At 51.9% G+C, this 17,464-nt stretch overlaps 1 protein-coding gene and 1 non-coding gene across 3 annotated transcripts in view; both read left to right on the forward strand.

Annotated features, from left to right (window-relative positions):
- Window positions 1–77: 77 nt before the first annotated feature.
- VRK3 (VRK serine/threonine kinase 3) overlaps window positions 78–17,464 on the forward strand; it is a 37,553-nt gene continuing 20,166 nt past the window's right edge. The window contains exons 1-8 of one of the 2 annotated variants that reach the window (XM_058708418.1): window positions 78–301; window positions 1,435–1,497; window positions 5,938–6,077; window positions 6,651–6,800; window positions 7,985–8,179; window positions 14,311–14,375; window positions 16,197–16,263; window positions 17,179–17,263. In XM_058708418.1, the coding sequence (XP_058564401.1) occupies window positions 5,939–6,077; window positions 6,651–6,800; window positions 7,985–8,179; window positions 14,311–14,375; window positions 16,197–16,263; window positions 17,179–17,263 (701 nt within the window). In that variant the 5' untranslated portion in view covers window positions 78–301; window positions 1,435–1,497; window position 5,938. The remainder of the gene's footprint in view (window positions 302–1,434; window positions 1,498–5,937; window positions 6,078–6,650; window positions 6,801–7,984; window positions 8,180–14,310; window positions 14,376–16,196; window positions 16,264–17,178; window positions 17,264–17,464) is intronic. The other variant, XM_058708419.1, reaches the window with a different exon arrangement.
- TRNAK-CUU (transfer RNA lysine (anticodon CUU)) lies at window positions 3,903–3,977 on the forward strand. Its single transcript has one exon. It is a non-coding gene; the product is annotated as a tRNA-Lys (tRNA).

Genomic DNA, 17,464 nt, shown 5'->3' on the forward strand with positions numbered 1-17,464 from the left:
CTCCTTACCATTGGGTCACGTTGGCACATGCGCAGTAGGATCAGAAACCCTCCAAAAGAGGGTGGAACGGGGGTGGGCGATGAGGAAATAATCCCTCCCGGTCACTGCCCGAGGGAAGTCCGGAGGCCAGTAGCGCCTGCGCGGGCGCTGTCCTTCCTCGGGTCCAGGATGCGCGCGCAGCGCTTTCCGCCTCCCGGAAGTTTACGCGGGACAACTGAGAAGGTGAGTCCTACTTCCCGCGAAGGGTCGGAGAATCTGGCCGCAGATACCTGGCTCCCAACCCCGCTCACGAAGTCCAGAGGTGAGGGGGAAGTGAGGCGGAGAAGGGAGAGGTCTCCTGATGCAGTGACCACAGTTCGGTCGTGCTGCCTGTGACGTCAGCACGACCCTTTGTGGGAGACGGAGGCCCCCGGGCTGGGGGTCTCTATGAAAGAAGCTTCTTGTCGCCGCGATTACTGATCTGTCCTTGCAGCCTTCTCAGGCCCCTGTGGGCTCTTGGCGGGTGTGGCTACGACGGAGATGGGCGGGGCTCATAGGGAGCTTGTCGGCCGTCCTGTCTTGACACTATGTCAAGCCCGATTTTTTGGGAGGGCGGGGCCTAGGCGAGTAGTGGTCATCCAGAAGACTGTCCCTCCTTCCCTGAGGTGGGTGGAGTCTAGTAGCCTTTAGCTCTTTTGCTGTACAATGGCTGAGAACCTCCTAGGAGGGACGCAATTCTTAACAGATAGCAAATGTTCAGTAAATATTGGTTGAACAAAGAAAACAAATGGGTGAATGGATAATAAAGACTGGCCTGAGCGTTGGAGCGTTGGGTTTAAGTCCTGAACTAGCCATGTGACCTTGGACAGGTGACTTTACTGTGAAACTGCCTTCTTCCATCCATATTTATTGAGCGTTTACTGTAACACTACCTCCATCTGACCTATTAAACAGTTGCTCATTTGTTTATTAATCTCATCCTCTGCCACTAGAATGTGAGCTTCCTCGGGTCAAGGGCCTTGTTTGTTTCCTTTGCTGCTGTATCCCCAGTGGTTAGCACACATTAGGAGTTCGGTGAGTGATTATTGAGTGAGTGAATGAACTTAGTACTTGCGGGCTACATAGCCAGTGATCAGTAAACATTAACCATTATCTTTCATTTATATGTGAAAAGGGCCCGAGTCAACCTTTCCACTTTTTTTTTTTTTAATTTTTTTTTTTTCAACATTTTTTATTTATTTTTGGGACAGAGAGAGACAGAGCATGAACGGGGGAGGGGCAGAGAGAGAGGGAGACACAGAATCGGAAACAGGCTCCAGGCTCCGAGCCATCAGCCCAGAGCCCGACGCGGGGCTCGAACTCACGGACCGCGAGATCGTGACCTGGCTGAAGTCGGACGCTTAACCGACTGCGCCACCCAGGCGCCCCAACCTTTCCACTTTTATTCACTTACAGGACTCTTCTAAGATGGAGTTTCCAGCCCAGGGAATCTGAAGGCCAGACTGTGACCCCATTAAGGTACCATCCCCTCAGGGATAGGCCCCCTTATAGCTTATTCCCCACCAACAGCCTGCTCCTGTTCTGCCTCTTCTGTGTTGCTGCTGTCAGACTTCACTCCCAGGAGCAAAGTTATCATGGATGTGACAGGGCCACTGGATTAGGTGCTTGCCCCATCCTAGAGGCCATCTTCAGCCAAGGGCACTTGGCACCGAGGGAAAACTCCACTTAAGGCAAAACCACTTAACACTGTAAAGCCAGAAAAACCCCAAAAAACAAAAAAAAACTGCCAAGTCTTAGGGGTGCCTGGGTGGCTCAGTCGGTTAAGCGTCTGACTCTTGATTTCAGCTCAGGTCGTGATCTCACAGTTTGTGAGTTCGTGCCCCGTGTCGGACTCTGTGCTGACAGCAGGGAGCCTGCTTAGATTCTCTCTCTCTCCTTCTCTCTCTGCCCTTCCCCTGCTCATGGGCGTGCATGCTGTCTCTCTCAGAACAAATAAGTTAAAAAACAAAACAAAACTAAAGTCTTAGTTTGCTAGTCAGATGAGGCCAGACTATGCTGCATTAGCAGCAGCCCCCATATCTCAGTGGCTGAACCCAAATTCAAGTTTCTCATGGATACAAAGCCTGGAACCACTCTTCAGGGTAGCCGCCCCCCAGGCCATTTTGATCTTGTGGCTCCAGCGTCACCAGAAGGGCTTCAGGTGTGCAGTGGCCTGAAGTGAGAAGAGGAGGTGACTCCTCTAGCTTACCAAAAATGCTCACCCATATTTATCCCTTCGAGAAGAGAGATCTGTCCATTCAGATGTCAACCAGGACAACAAATTAAGTGCCACAACCAGCCCACAGGTTTCCTTAAAAGACACTTGGCAACAGCCTTTGCGGTCTGACATCGTACACGGCTCCTTGGTGGGAGTTGAAGGAAGGGCAGTTTTCTACCACAGTGCGGTTTCTGCTCTTCTGCAGACCAAGGGGAAGCACAACCCTCGTCTCCTCTGGCTGCGATTTCTTTCCTGAGCTCTTTGGACGGCCTGTGATTTTCAAGGGCAAGCACTGGAAGTCCGTAAGTCAGCACCAAGTGGAAATGGAGAAGCCTGGGAGGCGCAGAACTTCCGGAAAGAGAAGGGGCAGAAGAGAAGGACTAACAACTGGAATGTAAATTGGATACGGGGCATGATCCGGTCATAAGAGCCATTAACATAAAAGGCTTTCCGGGGGCAAGGTCCTGTTCTCAGCGCTTGATATAAATGTGTTCATTTAGGCCCCAGCAACTACTCTAGCGGTCAAAAAAAGTACCGTTAGAAGCCGCATTTTACCATTGGGCAGACTGGGGCACAGAGAGGGTAAGTAACATGCCCAGCACGTAGCGGATATGGAACCGAAATCCAGGAGCCTGGAGCCAGAGCCAGACTTTAAGGACTCTCCTGTTTACAGGTGCAACAGACACCAAGCTCTACGGTGAATACAGGAAAAGGGGTTTGATCAGACTGACCCAGACACAAAAAGATAGTTATGGCATGATCTCACTTCTAGGTGGAATCTAAGAAAAAAAAGAAGCCAAACTCCTAGTAACAGAGAGTAGAATGGTGGTTACCAGAGGCTGTGGGGAAAAAGATATTGATCACAGGAGACAGACTTTCAGGGCATCTGGCTGGCTTCAGTTGGAAAAGCAGACGACTCTTGATCGCAGGGTCGTGAGTTCGAGCCCCACGTTGGGCGTGGGGCCTACTTTTAAAAGAAAGTGTTGGGGAGGGGACAAGCTCAGTTATGATTAACAAATTCTGGAGACCATAGCGACTGTAGTCAATAATAGTGTATCAAATACCTGAAATTTGCTAAGAAAATGGATCTCAAGGGTCCTCACCACCCACACAAAAATAGTGGCAGCTCTGGGCGGTCACGGATATGTTAATCAGGCGGTTGTGGTAACCATTTCAGAATATGGACAAATTGCAGCACATTGTGTGGTACGCCCCACATATGTACAATTTTTGTTTGTCAAAAATAAAAGAGGAGAGAACTTTCTCTTGCGAGGTGACGTGAAGTCATGAGCAAACTTACTTTGGCTTGTGTTTCCGTAGCCAGTTGGTAATCAGTACTGTATGCCAAGTCTTAGAATAAAGGGCGAAGGAAATAATCTTACTTTCTTCTGCTATTTGAGATTTATAAATAGGGACACCTGGGTGGCTCAGTCGGTTAAGCCTCCGACTTCCGCTCAGGTCATGATCTCCCAGTCTGGTCCATGAGTTCGAGCCCCACCTCGGGCTCTGTGCTAAGAGATCAGAGCCTGGAGCCTGCTTGGGATTCTGTGTCTCCCTCCCTCTCTGCCCCGCCCCCGCTTGTGCTCTGTCTCTGTCTCTAAAATTAAACATTTTTTTTAAAGTTTAAAGTATATAAATAAACAAATAAAATATATCTACTTGAGGGGCACCTGGCTGGCTCAGTTGGTAGAGCACGTGACTCTTAATCTCGAGGTCATGAGTTCGAGTCTCGTGTGGTGTAGGGTTTACTTAAAATAAATTAAAAAAAAAACCAATAAATTTTAAAAAAAAGTAAAATGTATCTACTTGAAGTACCCATAGCACTGGCATCCTTGTTGATTTTCTCTTCTTCGCTTAACTAGTTTAATCCTGTTTTTATGGGTTGACTTGTGTCCCTCAGAATTCCATCATGTGGAAACCCTGACCCTGAGTACCTCACAATGTGGCCCTATTTGGAGATAGGGCCTTTAAAGAGGTAATTAAGTTAAAACGGGGTTGTTAGGGTAGGCCAGCCGCGGTCTGAATGTTTGTGTCCCCCTCCCCCAAAATGCATATTTTGAAATGCTAATGCCCAATGTGATGGTATTAGGGAGGGGAGCCTTTGGGGAGGGGGGTAGGTCATGAGTGTAGAGCCGTCACTAATGGGATCAGTATTCTTTTGAAGGAGACCCCAGATAGCTCCCTAGCCCCTTCCACCATGTGAGGACTGAGGAAAAATTGTCAGTCTGGATCCCCAAAGGCCTTCACCAGAACTCAACCATGGTGGCATTTTGACCTCGGACCTCCTAGTCTCCAGAACTCTGAGAAATAAATTTTCTGTTTTTCATAAGCCACGCAGTCTGTCCTATTTCAATATCGCAGCCCAAACAGACCAAAGCGGGGCCCTAATCCCATGTGACTGGTTCCTTACAAGAAGAGATTGGAACGCAGTCAGGGGGACGGCCATGTGAACACAGAAGGCAGCCATCTGTGAGCCCAAGGAGAGAGGCCCCAGAAGAAACCGGCCTTGCTCACACCTTGATCTCCGACTTCTGGCCTCCAGAGTTCTGAGGAAATAAATTCTGTCATTCAAACCCCCCAGGCAGTGGTGTTTGGGTACAGCAGCCCGAGCAAACGAATACACCTGCCGTGTCCTCCTTTTTAATAGGCTCTGTGTGTACCTTTGGTTTTGATTTTTACAAGTGTTAGGAAATATCCCAGAGACACACAAAGCCTAAAGGATAATGTCAACACCTGTGTCTCACTAAGTCGGGATAAGACAGGCTGTTTGCAGTAGCGGATGCTACGGTCCTCGGGGCTTAATGCAACGTGTATTTATTCACTGATCATGAGATTCCAGCGTGGACCCGACAGCCCTCCTTCATCTTGTAGCTATGCCAGGGGAGTGATGCGGCCTCCGGGGCCATGCGTGCTGAGAAAGGGTGGATGGAGGGGGTCCTCTGGCTCTTAACTGTCTCAGCTGGGAATTGACTTCCACTCACACGCCATTAACCAGCATTAGTTATGTGGTGCCGGTGTAACCACAGGGGACCCCCGGGAAGGGTAGGGGAGCACGTGGATATTTGGTGAGCATTCACGGTCTCTCCCAAACCGATTGTGTGTTTCAAGAAACAAACATCGGAAGTACAGCAGAAGACCCTCAGTGCTTCAGTGACCTGAGAGGTTCTGCGTGACTTTCATGGACTCCAAGGAATTCCCATATCTTCTGTGAAACCTGCAGTTTCGCATTGCGTTTTTCTGCTTTTGACCTGCCCGGGGCCATTAGGGGGGAGATGGGTGGCTAGAAGCTGGATGCCTGGGCGGGGGGGGGGGGGGGGGGGGGGTTGTTTTAGAAGTGGCCATTTCCTGGGGAAGCGCCCGGCTCTTGGTTTCTGCTCTTGGTTTCGGCTCAGGCTCTTGGTTTCTTGCTCACGGTTCGTGAGATCAAGCCCCACATCAGGCTCTGCGCTGGTAGCACAGGGTCTGCTTGGGATTCTCTCTCTCCCTCTCTCTCTGCCCCTTCCCCATTCTCTCTCTCTAAATAAATATGTTTAAAAAAAAATAGAAGAAGTGGTCACTTCCTAAGAGAGTATATTCCAATGTAGTAACTTTTCTCCCTTTTGCAATGTTGTCACCATGGGGAGCCAGATGAACTACTCACTGGCAGTGGGTGAAGGTTTGCTTTCAGCTCCCTGTTCCCTCCCCCACCTTTTGTTTTCTAGCATGATCACCTTCTGTCCAAACTGTGGCAAAAATATCGAAGCAACGTTCAAATTCTGCCCCTACTGTGGGAAATCTTTGCCTGTGGAGGAGCATGAAGGCTGCCAGACCTTTGTCAGACCGCTTACGTCATCCTTCCAAGGTAAGAACCAGCCCTTTGAGGGGTGACGAGTGCATGTATGCATGCATCGGGGGAGGAAGGCCAGAAACCTTTGCAGCCTGTCTGACCCGGCATTGATCCTGGGGCTGCCCAGGACTCAGACTCTGTCTACACTCAGTTTCCTGGCATCTGATCGGCCTCTGGGTTTTAAAGTTGACAACTCAGGGGGTGCCTGGCTGGCTTGGTCAGTGGAGTATCCGGCTCTCGATTGCGGCTCATGGTTAGCAGGATCAAGCCCCACGTTCAGCTCTGAGCTAACAGGGCAGAGCCTGCTTGGGACTCTCTCTCCCCCTCTCTTTCTCTGCCCCTGCCCTGCTCGTGCACAGTGCATTCTCTCTCTCAAAATAAATAAACACAAACAAATAAAAGAGAGGAGGAAAAAAATAAAACGAAGGGATAGTTTGCTTAGATATTTAGGTGACCGAAGAAGCGAGGTTTGGCTCTGGGGATCGGCGGGAAGAGAGTGGTTGAATGTGCCCTCAGGGTTTTCCAGTTTAGGGTTCCCTGGAAAAGGCCTTTGTAATTTCAGTCTGCATCCTGTCTTCCTTTCTCCAGGCTCAAGGAGAAAGAGGAACACCAGTTCTGAAAGCTCTTCCAAGAAAGTGAGATGGTCCAGCGCTGTCACCTCTTCTTCGTCATCCGTCTTCTCTGATAGTGACAGTTCTGGGTCTGAAGATACCTTGAGACCCTGTGAGAGACCCAAAGGTGAGAGTTGGGGTCAACCTGGCCTGACTAGACGGGGAAACGGTGGGTCACCGGACAGTATTTGGGGCATCCTTCCCCTGCCCGGGCATCCCCTACCCCGCCTAGACCCTCATTGCAGCATCGCTAGCCTCCAGTCCGTCTACACACAGCCAGAGCCGCCCCTGTCCCCACCTGTGCATAGTCTCCTGCCTCCTATCGCCCCTCCAGCCCCAGCTCTTCATCCTGGCATCGAGGGGCAGCTCTCTAGGAAGCCTTTCCTGAGCACCACAGGCTAGATCAAGGCTGCCTCGTCTCCCTCTCTTTGCCCTCTTAGCCCCCAGTGCCAGTGACACCCTCATTTGAGCACATGTCTCCTCCAGGCTCCATGGCCCTTTCTGCCTCACTTGCTAGACTGAGAGTCCTGTGTGGGCAGGGACCAGATAGACTCATGTGCATAGGCCTGGAGCCAGCCGACGAGCATGGGAGTCTTGAGGACCGTGTACCCTCTCCTTCCTAATGGGCCCTTGGATCTAAAGTCACAGCCCCCAGTGCCTCCCCTCTGTCCCTTGTTATCTCCAGGCCCCTCTGCCTCTTGCCATTCTACGCCTTGGGTGGATGGTGGGTGGGAAGAATGGAGTAGATAATATCTCTTCTTGTGTCGTTGTCTCTCTCCTCACCATTGCCCCCCATTCTCTTGCCAGTCTGGGAGCCTCTCAAGGGCAGGGCCTCTGTCTAACAAATTTCTGACTCTTTATATTCAGCCCAGGGTGGCCAGGTCCTGTTTCAGGATATTTTTGGTCGAATGTCTGGAAGGTCTTTTTTCCCCTCAGTAAACTTCTCTTCATCCAACAAGACCCAACTCAAACATCCCCTCCTCCAGGAAGCCTCTCTTGACTTCTCTAGGCGGTATCAGTTTCTCTCTCTTATCCCTCTGTATTGTCTTGTTTTGGACTCAGTTCTGACCGACGGTGTCCAGATCAGACTCCCCCACCAAATTAAGGGCTCCTGAGGGAAGGGCCCAGGTCTGACTCGTGTCCGGGTCCCCAGCTTTGTCGCACAAGGGCCTGACTCATGAAAGGTCCCAGGAAGCATTTGTTGAAAGAACAAATGAATAAACGAACCCTATGATGAGCATTGTCCCATTACCCATCCAACTTGTCTCTCCCTGTTGCTGCTTTTTCCTTATTCTGACTATCTTCCTGCAGGGTCCTGGAGCAGACCCCCAACCCCCAAAAGCAGCCCACAGGCGACCAGGCAAAGCCCTCAGACCCTGAAGCGGAGCCGGGTGACAACCTCGCTTGAGGCTTTGCCCACAGGGACAGTGGTGACAGACAAGAATGGGCGACACTGGAAACTGGGATCCCTCCAGACCAGGGACAACCAGGGCATTCTCTATAAAGGTATGCTGTCCACTGGCCGGCGGGTGCTGGGTCTGGCAGGGGCATCTCTGAGCCAGGGCAAGGGGCGGGACCCCCTTTCCGAGAATGGAAATGAAAGCCACATCCCAGCTGCCCACCTGCCTCTAGACAGCTTTCTCTTAGACTTGGGATTGCAAACCTACCCACCTGCAGGGGCTGGGCAGGTAGAGTAAGGAGGCTAAAAGGTGATGGGGACATCTGGGGACCGTGGCCAACTGGGAATTCTGTGCCCTATGTAACAAGGCACCCCCCCTCCCGTTCCATGTCCACCTCTGTCATATGGGAGCGCAGGCCCAGTGAGGGTGAATGATGAGGACGATGATGAGTGTTCTATCAACCCTGCAGAGATAGCATGGAACCACCCCCCAAAAAAAACAATTTGGTTTGATTATTAAGAGTGACACAGACCAAGAGAATGCAAAAGGCTAATTGCTTGAGAGCGGCTCTGAACCACTCTGAACCAGGAAGGAAAGGTGCCTGATCGGGGTTTTTGTTTGGTTAAAGGGTGAGGCCTGGGCAAGGGTTCCCCGCAGAGGGGCCGGGGCCTCATGTGATTCGCCTCTCCCACCGACACCACAGAAGGGAGCCCCTGGCTTTCTTATCAGCCTGCCCAGATGTGGAGCGGGGAGCGGAAGAGGCAGGGCCGGGCTTGGAAGCTGGCAGTAGTCAAAGATTAAAAAAAGAAGTCCGGGGCGCCCTGGTGGCTCAGTCAGTTAAGCGTCTGACTCTTGATTTCACTTCAGGTCATGATTGCACAGTCATGAGATTGAGCCCTGTGTCGGGCTCCACTCTGGGCGAGGAGCCTGTTTAAGATTCTCTCTCTCCCTCTGCCCCTTTCCCCTGCTCATGCACTCTCTCTTGCTCGCTCTCAAAAAAAAAAAAAAAAAAAAAGGGGGGGGGGGGAGTCAGATACCTTGTTACAATGAAGAAAACAAAAACTGTGCACTGATTGGTATTAATCAACCTAATGTTTACTGAGTGCCTATTCAAGGCCGCACCGTGTTCCAAGTGCTTTATATGATTTTGGGGGTGGGGGGTGTTGTTATTTTGTCAAATGAGGTTGACCTTTCGTCAAAATGACGATTTTAAAGTCTGCTATTAAGTGAGTTGTAGTCCATTCATCATGCTGCACAGCCATCATGTGTATCTAGTTCCAGAACATTCCCATCACCCCTAATGGAAGCCCTGTACCAAAGCACTCACTCCCCACACCCCTCCTCCCAGCCTCAGGCAACCACTAATCTGCTCTGTCTGTCTGGGTTTCTCTGTTCTGGATATTTCTGATAAATGTAGTGATACACTACATCATGGCCTTGCACATACCACATGTGGTTTCTTCATGCTATGGATCGGTGCACGTGTGCATTGTTTCCACACTTGGCCCTGGTGACTAGTGCTGCTGTGAGCATCTGCGCACACGTTTTCACATGGATGTGCATTTGCTTCGTACTTGCTAACTCATAATGGAGCACTGTCACCCAGTGAGCAATGTCAGCACGGTCGCTGCCCCATTTCCTAGATGAGCAAGCAGGCTCCAGTGCTCAGCACAGAGCCTGACGCAGGGCTTGAGCTCATGAACCATGAGATTAGGACCTGAGCCAAAGTCAAGAGTCAGAAGCTTAACTGACTGAGCCCCCCCAGGCACCCCCACAATTGCAATTTTTAGTACAGCAGCTGACACTCTTAGCTCACTCTGGGCCCCGCTCTAAGTTCATCACACCAACAGCTCATCTTTTTTTTTTTTTTTTTAATTTTATTTTTAATTTTTTTAAATTTACATCCAAATTAGCATATAGTGCAACAGTGATTTCAGGAGTAGGTTCCTTTTTTTTTTTTTTTTAAATGTTTTTATTTATTTTTGAGACAGAGAGAGACAGAGCATGAGCAGGGGAGGGGCAGAGAGAGGGGGAGACACAGAATCTGAAGTGGGCTCCAGGCTCTGAGCCGTCAGCAAAGAGCCCAACGCGGGGCTCGAACTCACAGAGTGTGAGATCGTAACCTGAGCTGAAGTCGGACGCTCAACCGACTGAGCCACCCAGGCGCCCCAGGAGTAGGTTCCTTGATGCCCCTTCCCCATTTAGCCCATCCCCCCTCCCACAAGCCCTCCCGTAACCCTCAGTTTGTTCTTCATATTTATGAGTCTCTTCTGTTTTGTCCCCCTCCGTTTTTATATTATTTTTGCCTCCCTTCCCTCATGTTCGTCTATTTTGTCTTGTAAAGTCCTCCTATGAGTGAAGTCATACGATATTTGTCTTTCTCTGACTGACTAATTTTGCTTAGCATAGTACTCTCCAGTTCCATCCACGTAGTTGCAAATGGCAAGATTTCATTCTTTTTGATTGCCGACTAATACTCCATTGTATATATAGACCACATCTTCTTTTTTTTTTTTTTTTTTTCAACGTTTTTTATTTATTTTTGGGACAGAGAGAGACAGAGCATGAACGGGGGAGGGGCACAGAGAGAGGGAGACACAGAATCGGAAACAGGCTCCAGGCTCCGAGCCATCAGCCCAGAGCCTGACGCGGGGCTCGAACTCACGGACCGCGAGATCGTGACCTGGCTGAAGTCGGACGCTTAACCGACTGCGCCACCCAGGCGCCCCAGACCACATCTTCTTTATCCATTCATCCATCGATGGCCATTCGGGCTCTTCCCATACTTTGGCTATTGTGGATAGTGCTGCTATAAACGTGGGGGTGCATGTGTCCCTTCGAAATGGCACACCTGTATCCCGTGGATAAATGCCTAGTAGTGCAATTGCTGGGTCGTAGGGTAGTTCTATTTTTAGTTTTTTGAGGAAAGTCCATACTGTTTTCCAGAGTGGCTGCACCAGCTTGCACTCCCCCCCCCTTTTTTTTTTGAGAGACAGAGAATGATGGAGGGGCAAAGAGAGAGGCAGAAAGAGGATCTGAAGCGGGCTCTGCACTGACAGCAGAGAGCCCAATGTGGGGTTCGAACTCATGAACCATGAGATCATGACCTGAGCCAAAGTCAGACGCACAACTGACTGAGCCGCCTAGGCACCCCCCCCCCCCATCTTATTCCCTTATTCATACAGCCCTATGAGTGGGCACCCTTTTCCTTTGTCAGTTCCTGAGTTCTAACGTCACCCTCCCCATCTCCCTGGAACAATTTGGGAGAACCAGTATCGGGTCACCACATAAATCCCCACAGCTGCTCACGGTGCTGTGCTTGTGAAAAGTAGCCTGGGCTCAAGTTCAGGACTACCCTCTGGGTCTGTGCCCTTGTGGACGGAGATTGGGGGCTTGTGTCAGTTTTCTGTGGCCACCATAACAAATTACCACAAACTCAGTGGCTTGAGACAGCACTCATTTGTTCTCTTACAGGCGTGGAGGTCAGAAGTCCAAAATCAGTCTCACGAGTCTTTTGGAGGCTCTGGGGGTGGGGAGGGGCCTGTTTCCTTGCATTTTCGGGCTTCTAGAGGCGCGCGTGTTCCTGGGCTCATAGCCCTTCCTTCAGCTTCAAGGTGCATCGAGCTCCTCTCTGCTTCCATCACGCCCATGCCTTCCCCCCTTTCTCTAGTTATACCTTCTCTAACCCCCTTCTTTGTAGGAACTCTTGTGGGACGCCTGGGTGGCTCAGTCGGTTCGTTCTGGTTATGCTGGATCCCAGACCAGCTTTCTTGCTCCAGGTGCAACATCTGGCAGCTGGGAGCTTCCACCTGTTTGCCTGCTATGCTCTTGTCTGCATGCTCTCCATGTATCAGGTCCGCATCAGGCAGGGGTCTCCCCACGTCCCAGAGTCTGGAGCCCTGGATTGATAGCCTGGCTCTGCAGGGGCCAGTGACCAAGCTCATTGCCCTTCCTGGGCCCCTGTGGGCTCCCCTCTATAATGGGAATCGCCCAGCTGGCTCTGCGGGCTGTTGGCATGAGGACCACATAGAGGAGCTCAAGAGAAAAAGCCCCTCATAATCTGCAGAGTGGTGCCTGAGATCGCACTGAAATTGCCAACTGTCCCCGCCTGCTTTTGAGCATCAGGAGCATATGTGTCACCCGCCTGTGTGGGAACTCTGTGAGCTGGGTACTGTTAGCATGCCTGAGAGGTGCCACAGCCAGCTCCAGACACCTGTTGGTGATCTCCCCAAGTCCCCTTCTCACAGGTGGAAAGGACCCCCCCTTTCCCCTGAGATCTGAGCCCCCCCTCCCCCCCCCACACACACACATTTCCTTCTCTTAGGCTTGGCTCGGGTCACCCTCGGTCCTGGGTTCTGTAAACCCTGGACTCCCACCCTGCTCTGGCTGGAGCTTCATGAGGGCAAGGATGGCTTCTGGGTAACTGTCACCTCCCTTATTTCCACACCTTGGACAGCGCCAATCTGGCTGAGCAAGGGGCAGCAAGGATTTGAAAGGGTGGAGGAGGGCACAGAGAGCCTCGGGAATGGACAACAGTGTGTCGGTTTAAGGGCCCCGGATGATGTTGAGCACTCATGATGAGCCTGGCTTGGTGCCGGGCTCCGGGGCTGAGCGGGCTCTCTGAGCAGTGCATGTGAAGGATGCACCTAGCTTCAAATGTACGGTATGTGCTCAGCTACTGCCGTGCTCATTCCTGCTGGGCCACCTGAGCCCTTGTATCCAATCCTGGGGACGGGCTTCATCACTCCTATTTCACAGGCATGGGAGTGGAGGCCCAGAGAGGTCTAGCACCTCGTGTAGAGTCACACAGAGAGTTGATTTCCCTGCGAGCAGCCTCTCTTGGCCTCTCTGACCCGCAGTTCTCCTCTCCTCCGGCAGGTGGCACTAACAACAATGGCAGCAGCAGCAGTAATCATAACATAGTAGACCTTCCGGGGCTGTCCTGAGACCATTAAAGGGAGACCATGCGTGCGAAGCCGACACTTAGCACCGGCTTTATCCTTGAGCAGCATGGGACAAGCAGGCAGGGTGTTTATGAGGAAGAGAGGAGGAAGGATGTGGATGGTGCCCACCCCCCCACCCGGCGATAGGCTCTGATGGCCCCATGGGGACTCAGGAACGGAAGCGGTTGTTCAGCACGGTTCCGTGTTGAGCCAGCGGGGCTGGATCAGCCATTGGCTCTGGGCAGCCCCGGGATTGCAGCTCAGAGGACCCCGAGGAGCAGAAGTCAACCTGTGACTGCACTTCCCCGGGTGGGGATGGGGCTGGGACAAGGCTTCATCTGTCCCATGGTACCCACCCACATGTGTAGACAAATGCAAGTATCTGGTGTATTGGGGATCCCCAGGACCACCCCCCAGGCTCAGGTATTCACAAGGAGGACCCACAGGCCTCAGCACATAGTTGGGCCACAATGCATTTCAGCAAAAGAACGCAGAGCACAGTCAAGGGAGGGGAAAGGCCCACGGAGTGACATCTGAGGGGAGACCAGTACAATCTTCCGAGAGTCCCTTCCCCAGGGGCTCCCGGAGGATGCACAAGGAAGTGTGAGAACACACGTGAAGTGTTGTCTACCAGGGACGCTCCTGAGAGACCCAGCACCCAGTTTTTTTTTTCTTCATATGTATTTATTTATGATAGAGAGCATGAGCAAGGGAGGGGCAGAGAGACAGAGGATCTGAAGCGGGCTCTGCGCTGACAGCAGTGAGCCTGATGTGGGGGCTTGAACTCACAAACCACGGATCATGACCTGAGCTAAACTCAGACGCTCAACCAACTGAGCCACCCAGGCATCTCATACCCCAGGTTTTTATTGGTAGCTGGTCACTTAGGCACACTCTGCCTGGAACGTACCAACGTTCTAGACTCCCAGAAGGAAAGCAGGTGTTCAGCATAATAGTTTGGGCACAGGGGGCCCCTCTGCTTGGTTCAGTGATGATGGAGCCTTCCTGAAATCCAAGTACCCAGACACCAGCCATGGACCACCCTTGCAAGCAAGCCTTTCCAAGGACAGAAGTCAGGCCTGCTTGGTAATAACCCTTTTTGTGTAGCTGAATATTAGCAGAGAGAAAGGAGGAACAAACAAAACTTTTCCAAGACCTAGGAAGGAACAGGTCTTGAAAGCCAAGAATGCACTTGACAAGCAGAAGTGTTGCTTGCTCTTCACTGAGAAGTTTCAGGACCATGACTTTCACTTTCCCTGGTGATCATAACCTTGTTCGTTTTGTCCACCCACAGCCGAGCCTGTCTCCACCTTCACCTGCAAGTCAAGTCCCCAGAAACAAAGATTCTCGCTTAAACTGGTGAGTGTCCCTGGGGGGCAGTCACAAGGGGAGGGCCTGGGGCTTGGGTACCACTGACCTCCAAGCCCCCTCTGAGGGCTGGCACAGGCAGGAGGGCTCCACCTTAGCCTGCAGGGGGCAGTGGGACCTTGGGTGGGGCACATCTCCCTCCAGCCTCAGGTTCTTTATCACAGGAGACCTGGGAAGCTGCAGTCAAGTTCTCCCTGAGCCCTGGTTCCGGTGCTGTTGGGCTGTGCAGTCTGGAGGGGCTGAGTGTCCTCACCCTTGCAGTGAAGCCACTAGTACCCACATTGTGTGGCCCACTTGCCCACTACCTGTCTGCCTCATAGCATGTATTTGTTGAGCACCCACTGTATTTCACTGTGCCGGATGTTGGAGTCCATCAGAGAAGCAATCTGATGGGGTCCTTACACTGAGGAGTCCGTGAAATCTGATAAAAGGGTATCGTCTTGGTTAGTAACCTTGTCATCTCTGAAAGCTGGGATTGTAGGTAACTTTTATTGTCTTCCCTTCATTTATTCAGATTTTCTCACCCTTAAACCCCCCCCCCCCCCCCCCCCCCCCCAGAATACTGTGGCAGCCAGTCCGGGTGCCTTCCCCTGGCCCTAGACAGAGGCTGTGTGAGTGGTTCAGAGCGAGGACTCCGGAGCCAGGCTCACAGATGAGTAATAGCCCCTGTTCGTCGAGAGCCTGTTCCATGCCTGACCCTGGGTTAAGAGTCTCACAAGCAAGCCTGTGAGCTGGTTACTCTGTTTCCCCATTTAATAGGTGAGAAAATGGGGACTCATCACTGGCCCAGGGGCAACCAGCATGCAAGTTGCTTTCTTCACTGCTGTATCTCCAATGCCAGTAGAGTACTCAGCACGTAATAGGTGCTCTGTAGAAAGAATGAATGAATGGCAGAGCTGAGCTTTGAACCCAGCTCTTTAGCCCTGTGCTCTTAAGAACCCAGCTGTACTGGTTGTGTTTAATTAAAATACTCAGTTTGCATTGTAGAAAAAATGATCCGATATTATTAATGGCTTCAGCAAAAGTAATATTTTACTTTATTCACGTAAAAGTCTGGGGCAGTAGTCCAGGGCTATCACTGTGGTTCCATGAACAGGGGAGCCCACTTTCTCTCTCGTTGCTCCAACATGGGCGGCTCCACATGGGCTAAGATGGCTGCCTCAGCTCCCACCATCTCCTCTGCATTCCAGCCAACTGGAACAGAAGCGAAAAGGGAGAGCCTGCCCAGCCCTTTGAGGGCATAACCTGAAAGTTGCCCACATCTCTTCTGCTTACATCTCCGTTGGCCAGAACTTGGTCACATGGTCATTCCTCACTGCCAGGGAGGCTGGGAAATGTTGTTTTTAGCTGAAGGCCACATGTCTAGGGAAACTTGTGGATCCTATCATAAAAGAAATCTGGGGGGCGCCTGGGTGGCGCAGTCGGTTGAGCGGCCGACTTCAGCCAGGTCACGATCTCGCGTCTGTGAGTTCGAGCCCCGCGTCGGGCTCTGTGCTGACAGCTCGGAGCCTGGAGCCTGTTTCCAATTCTGTGTCTCCCTCTCTCTCTGCCCCTCCCCCGTTCATGCTCTGTGTCTCTCTGTCCCAAAAATAAATAAAAAAACATTGAAAAAAAAAAAGAAAAAAAAAGAAATCTGGGCAATGGAAATAACATGTTCACATGCAGCACCCTAGGGGATTTGGTTCTGATGTGGGGGACTTGGTGATGGTTGTGCTGGCACTAACCTGGGGTGATACCTGGCCAGTAATGTCCTTGAAGCCCTTGTCTAAGAGCTTGCATTGTGACACCTTTCCCCCTGCCGTTCCCGACTAGGATGCCAAGGATGGGCGCTTGTTCATTGAGCAGAACTTCTTCCAGCGGGCGGCCAAGCCTTTGCAAGGTATTCTGCAGGGAAATGGACAAGGGGGAGAGAACTGTGAATTCTTGGTCAGGGCAACTAACTTCCCCCTGAAGGTGTGGGAAAGGGCCCGGTTGCGCCCCATCACCCCTTGGGCCTTGGGCCTTGGGCCGTGGGCCTCAGAGGACAGACACCGTGGGCCTGGAGAGCCTAGTGTTGAATTATCAGAAGTACCACGGCCAGTTGCTCAACGTAGGCATTACTTAAAATCGATCACATCAGCCTACAATCAACTAAATTGTATTAAGAACAGTAGTAAATATTCAAATACTCAAAACTCATCACTTCCTAATTACTTGTCTACATTGTCTATGACCTATACTCTCGGGGTTGTTTACAGCCTTTGTGGCTGCTCGGCGAAAACACCGCGCGATGGCGTGCTGGCATCTCTTCCAGCCACACATTCTGTCACGACAGATCAGTGGCCCGAAATCGGCCACGGTGGGAAGTGTTTACACCACGAAAGTTGGCAAACACTGCAGCTCAGGGCTGTCCCCCCCTGGCCAGCACACCACTGGATCTGTATCACCCAACTGAGATGCTGGAAGGTGGGCAGGCATCCAATGATGCCAGGACCAGCGGAGACGTTTCCTGATCTTACTAGTCACACGTGTGAATCCAGAGGTTACTCTGTTGTTCTGAGGCCTCCCGCTCCAGATTTGTATGTGCTTTCCGCCTCGTTCACCCCCTGTCACCCGCAGAAACAGATGACAGCCCGAGGTCAGCGATGCCCACCCTGTCCCCACCCTGCTGTCACCCACTCGCAGAGGCGGTGTCTCTGACTGGGAGTACCGAGGGTCCTGCCTGGGCTCAGGCGGTCTCTGCTTCCGCTCTGAGAGCGGGCTGTGGGCCCGGGACCAGGTGGACTCGAACTTCTCAGTTCCCTGCCTCCCACAGTGCACAAGTGGAAGAAGCTGAACTCGACCCCCCTCCTGGCCATCCCCACCTGTGTCGGTTTTGGCATTCACCAGGACAGGTACAGGTGAGTCACTTCACGTGCCAGCCACCTCACTGGTCCCATTCTCTCTCTCCCCGTCACGTGACCAGGCATGGCTGGGACCCCGGAGCCATTGGCCAGCCAGTTGCTTCTCTCTCCACAGCCTTGAGCCACGCTGATCCCCTACCAGTCAGGAACCCTTGATCTTGCCCAGGACCGGGACCTTGTGGCCACCCAGCCACGGTC

The sequence above is a fragment of the Neofelis nebulosa genome, chromosome 17 (genome assembly GCF_028018385.1).
Source record: "Neofelis nebulosa isolate mNeoNeb1 chromosome 17, mNeoNeb1.pri, whole genome shotgun sequence".
NCBI lineage: Eukaryota > Metazoa > Chordata > Mammalia > Carnivora > Felidae > Neofelis > Neofelis nebulosa.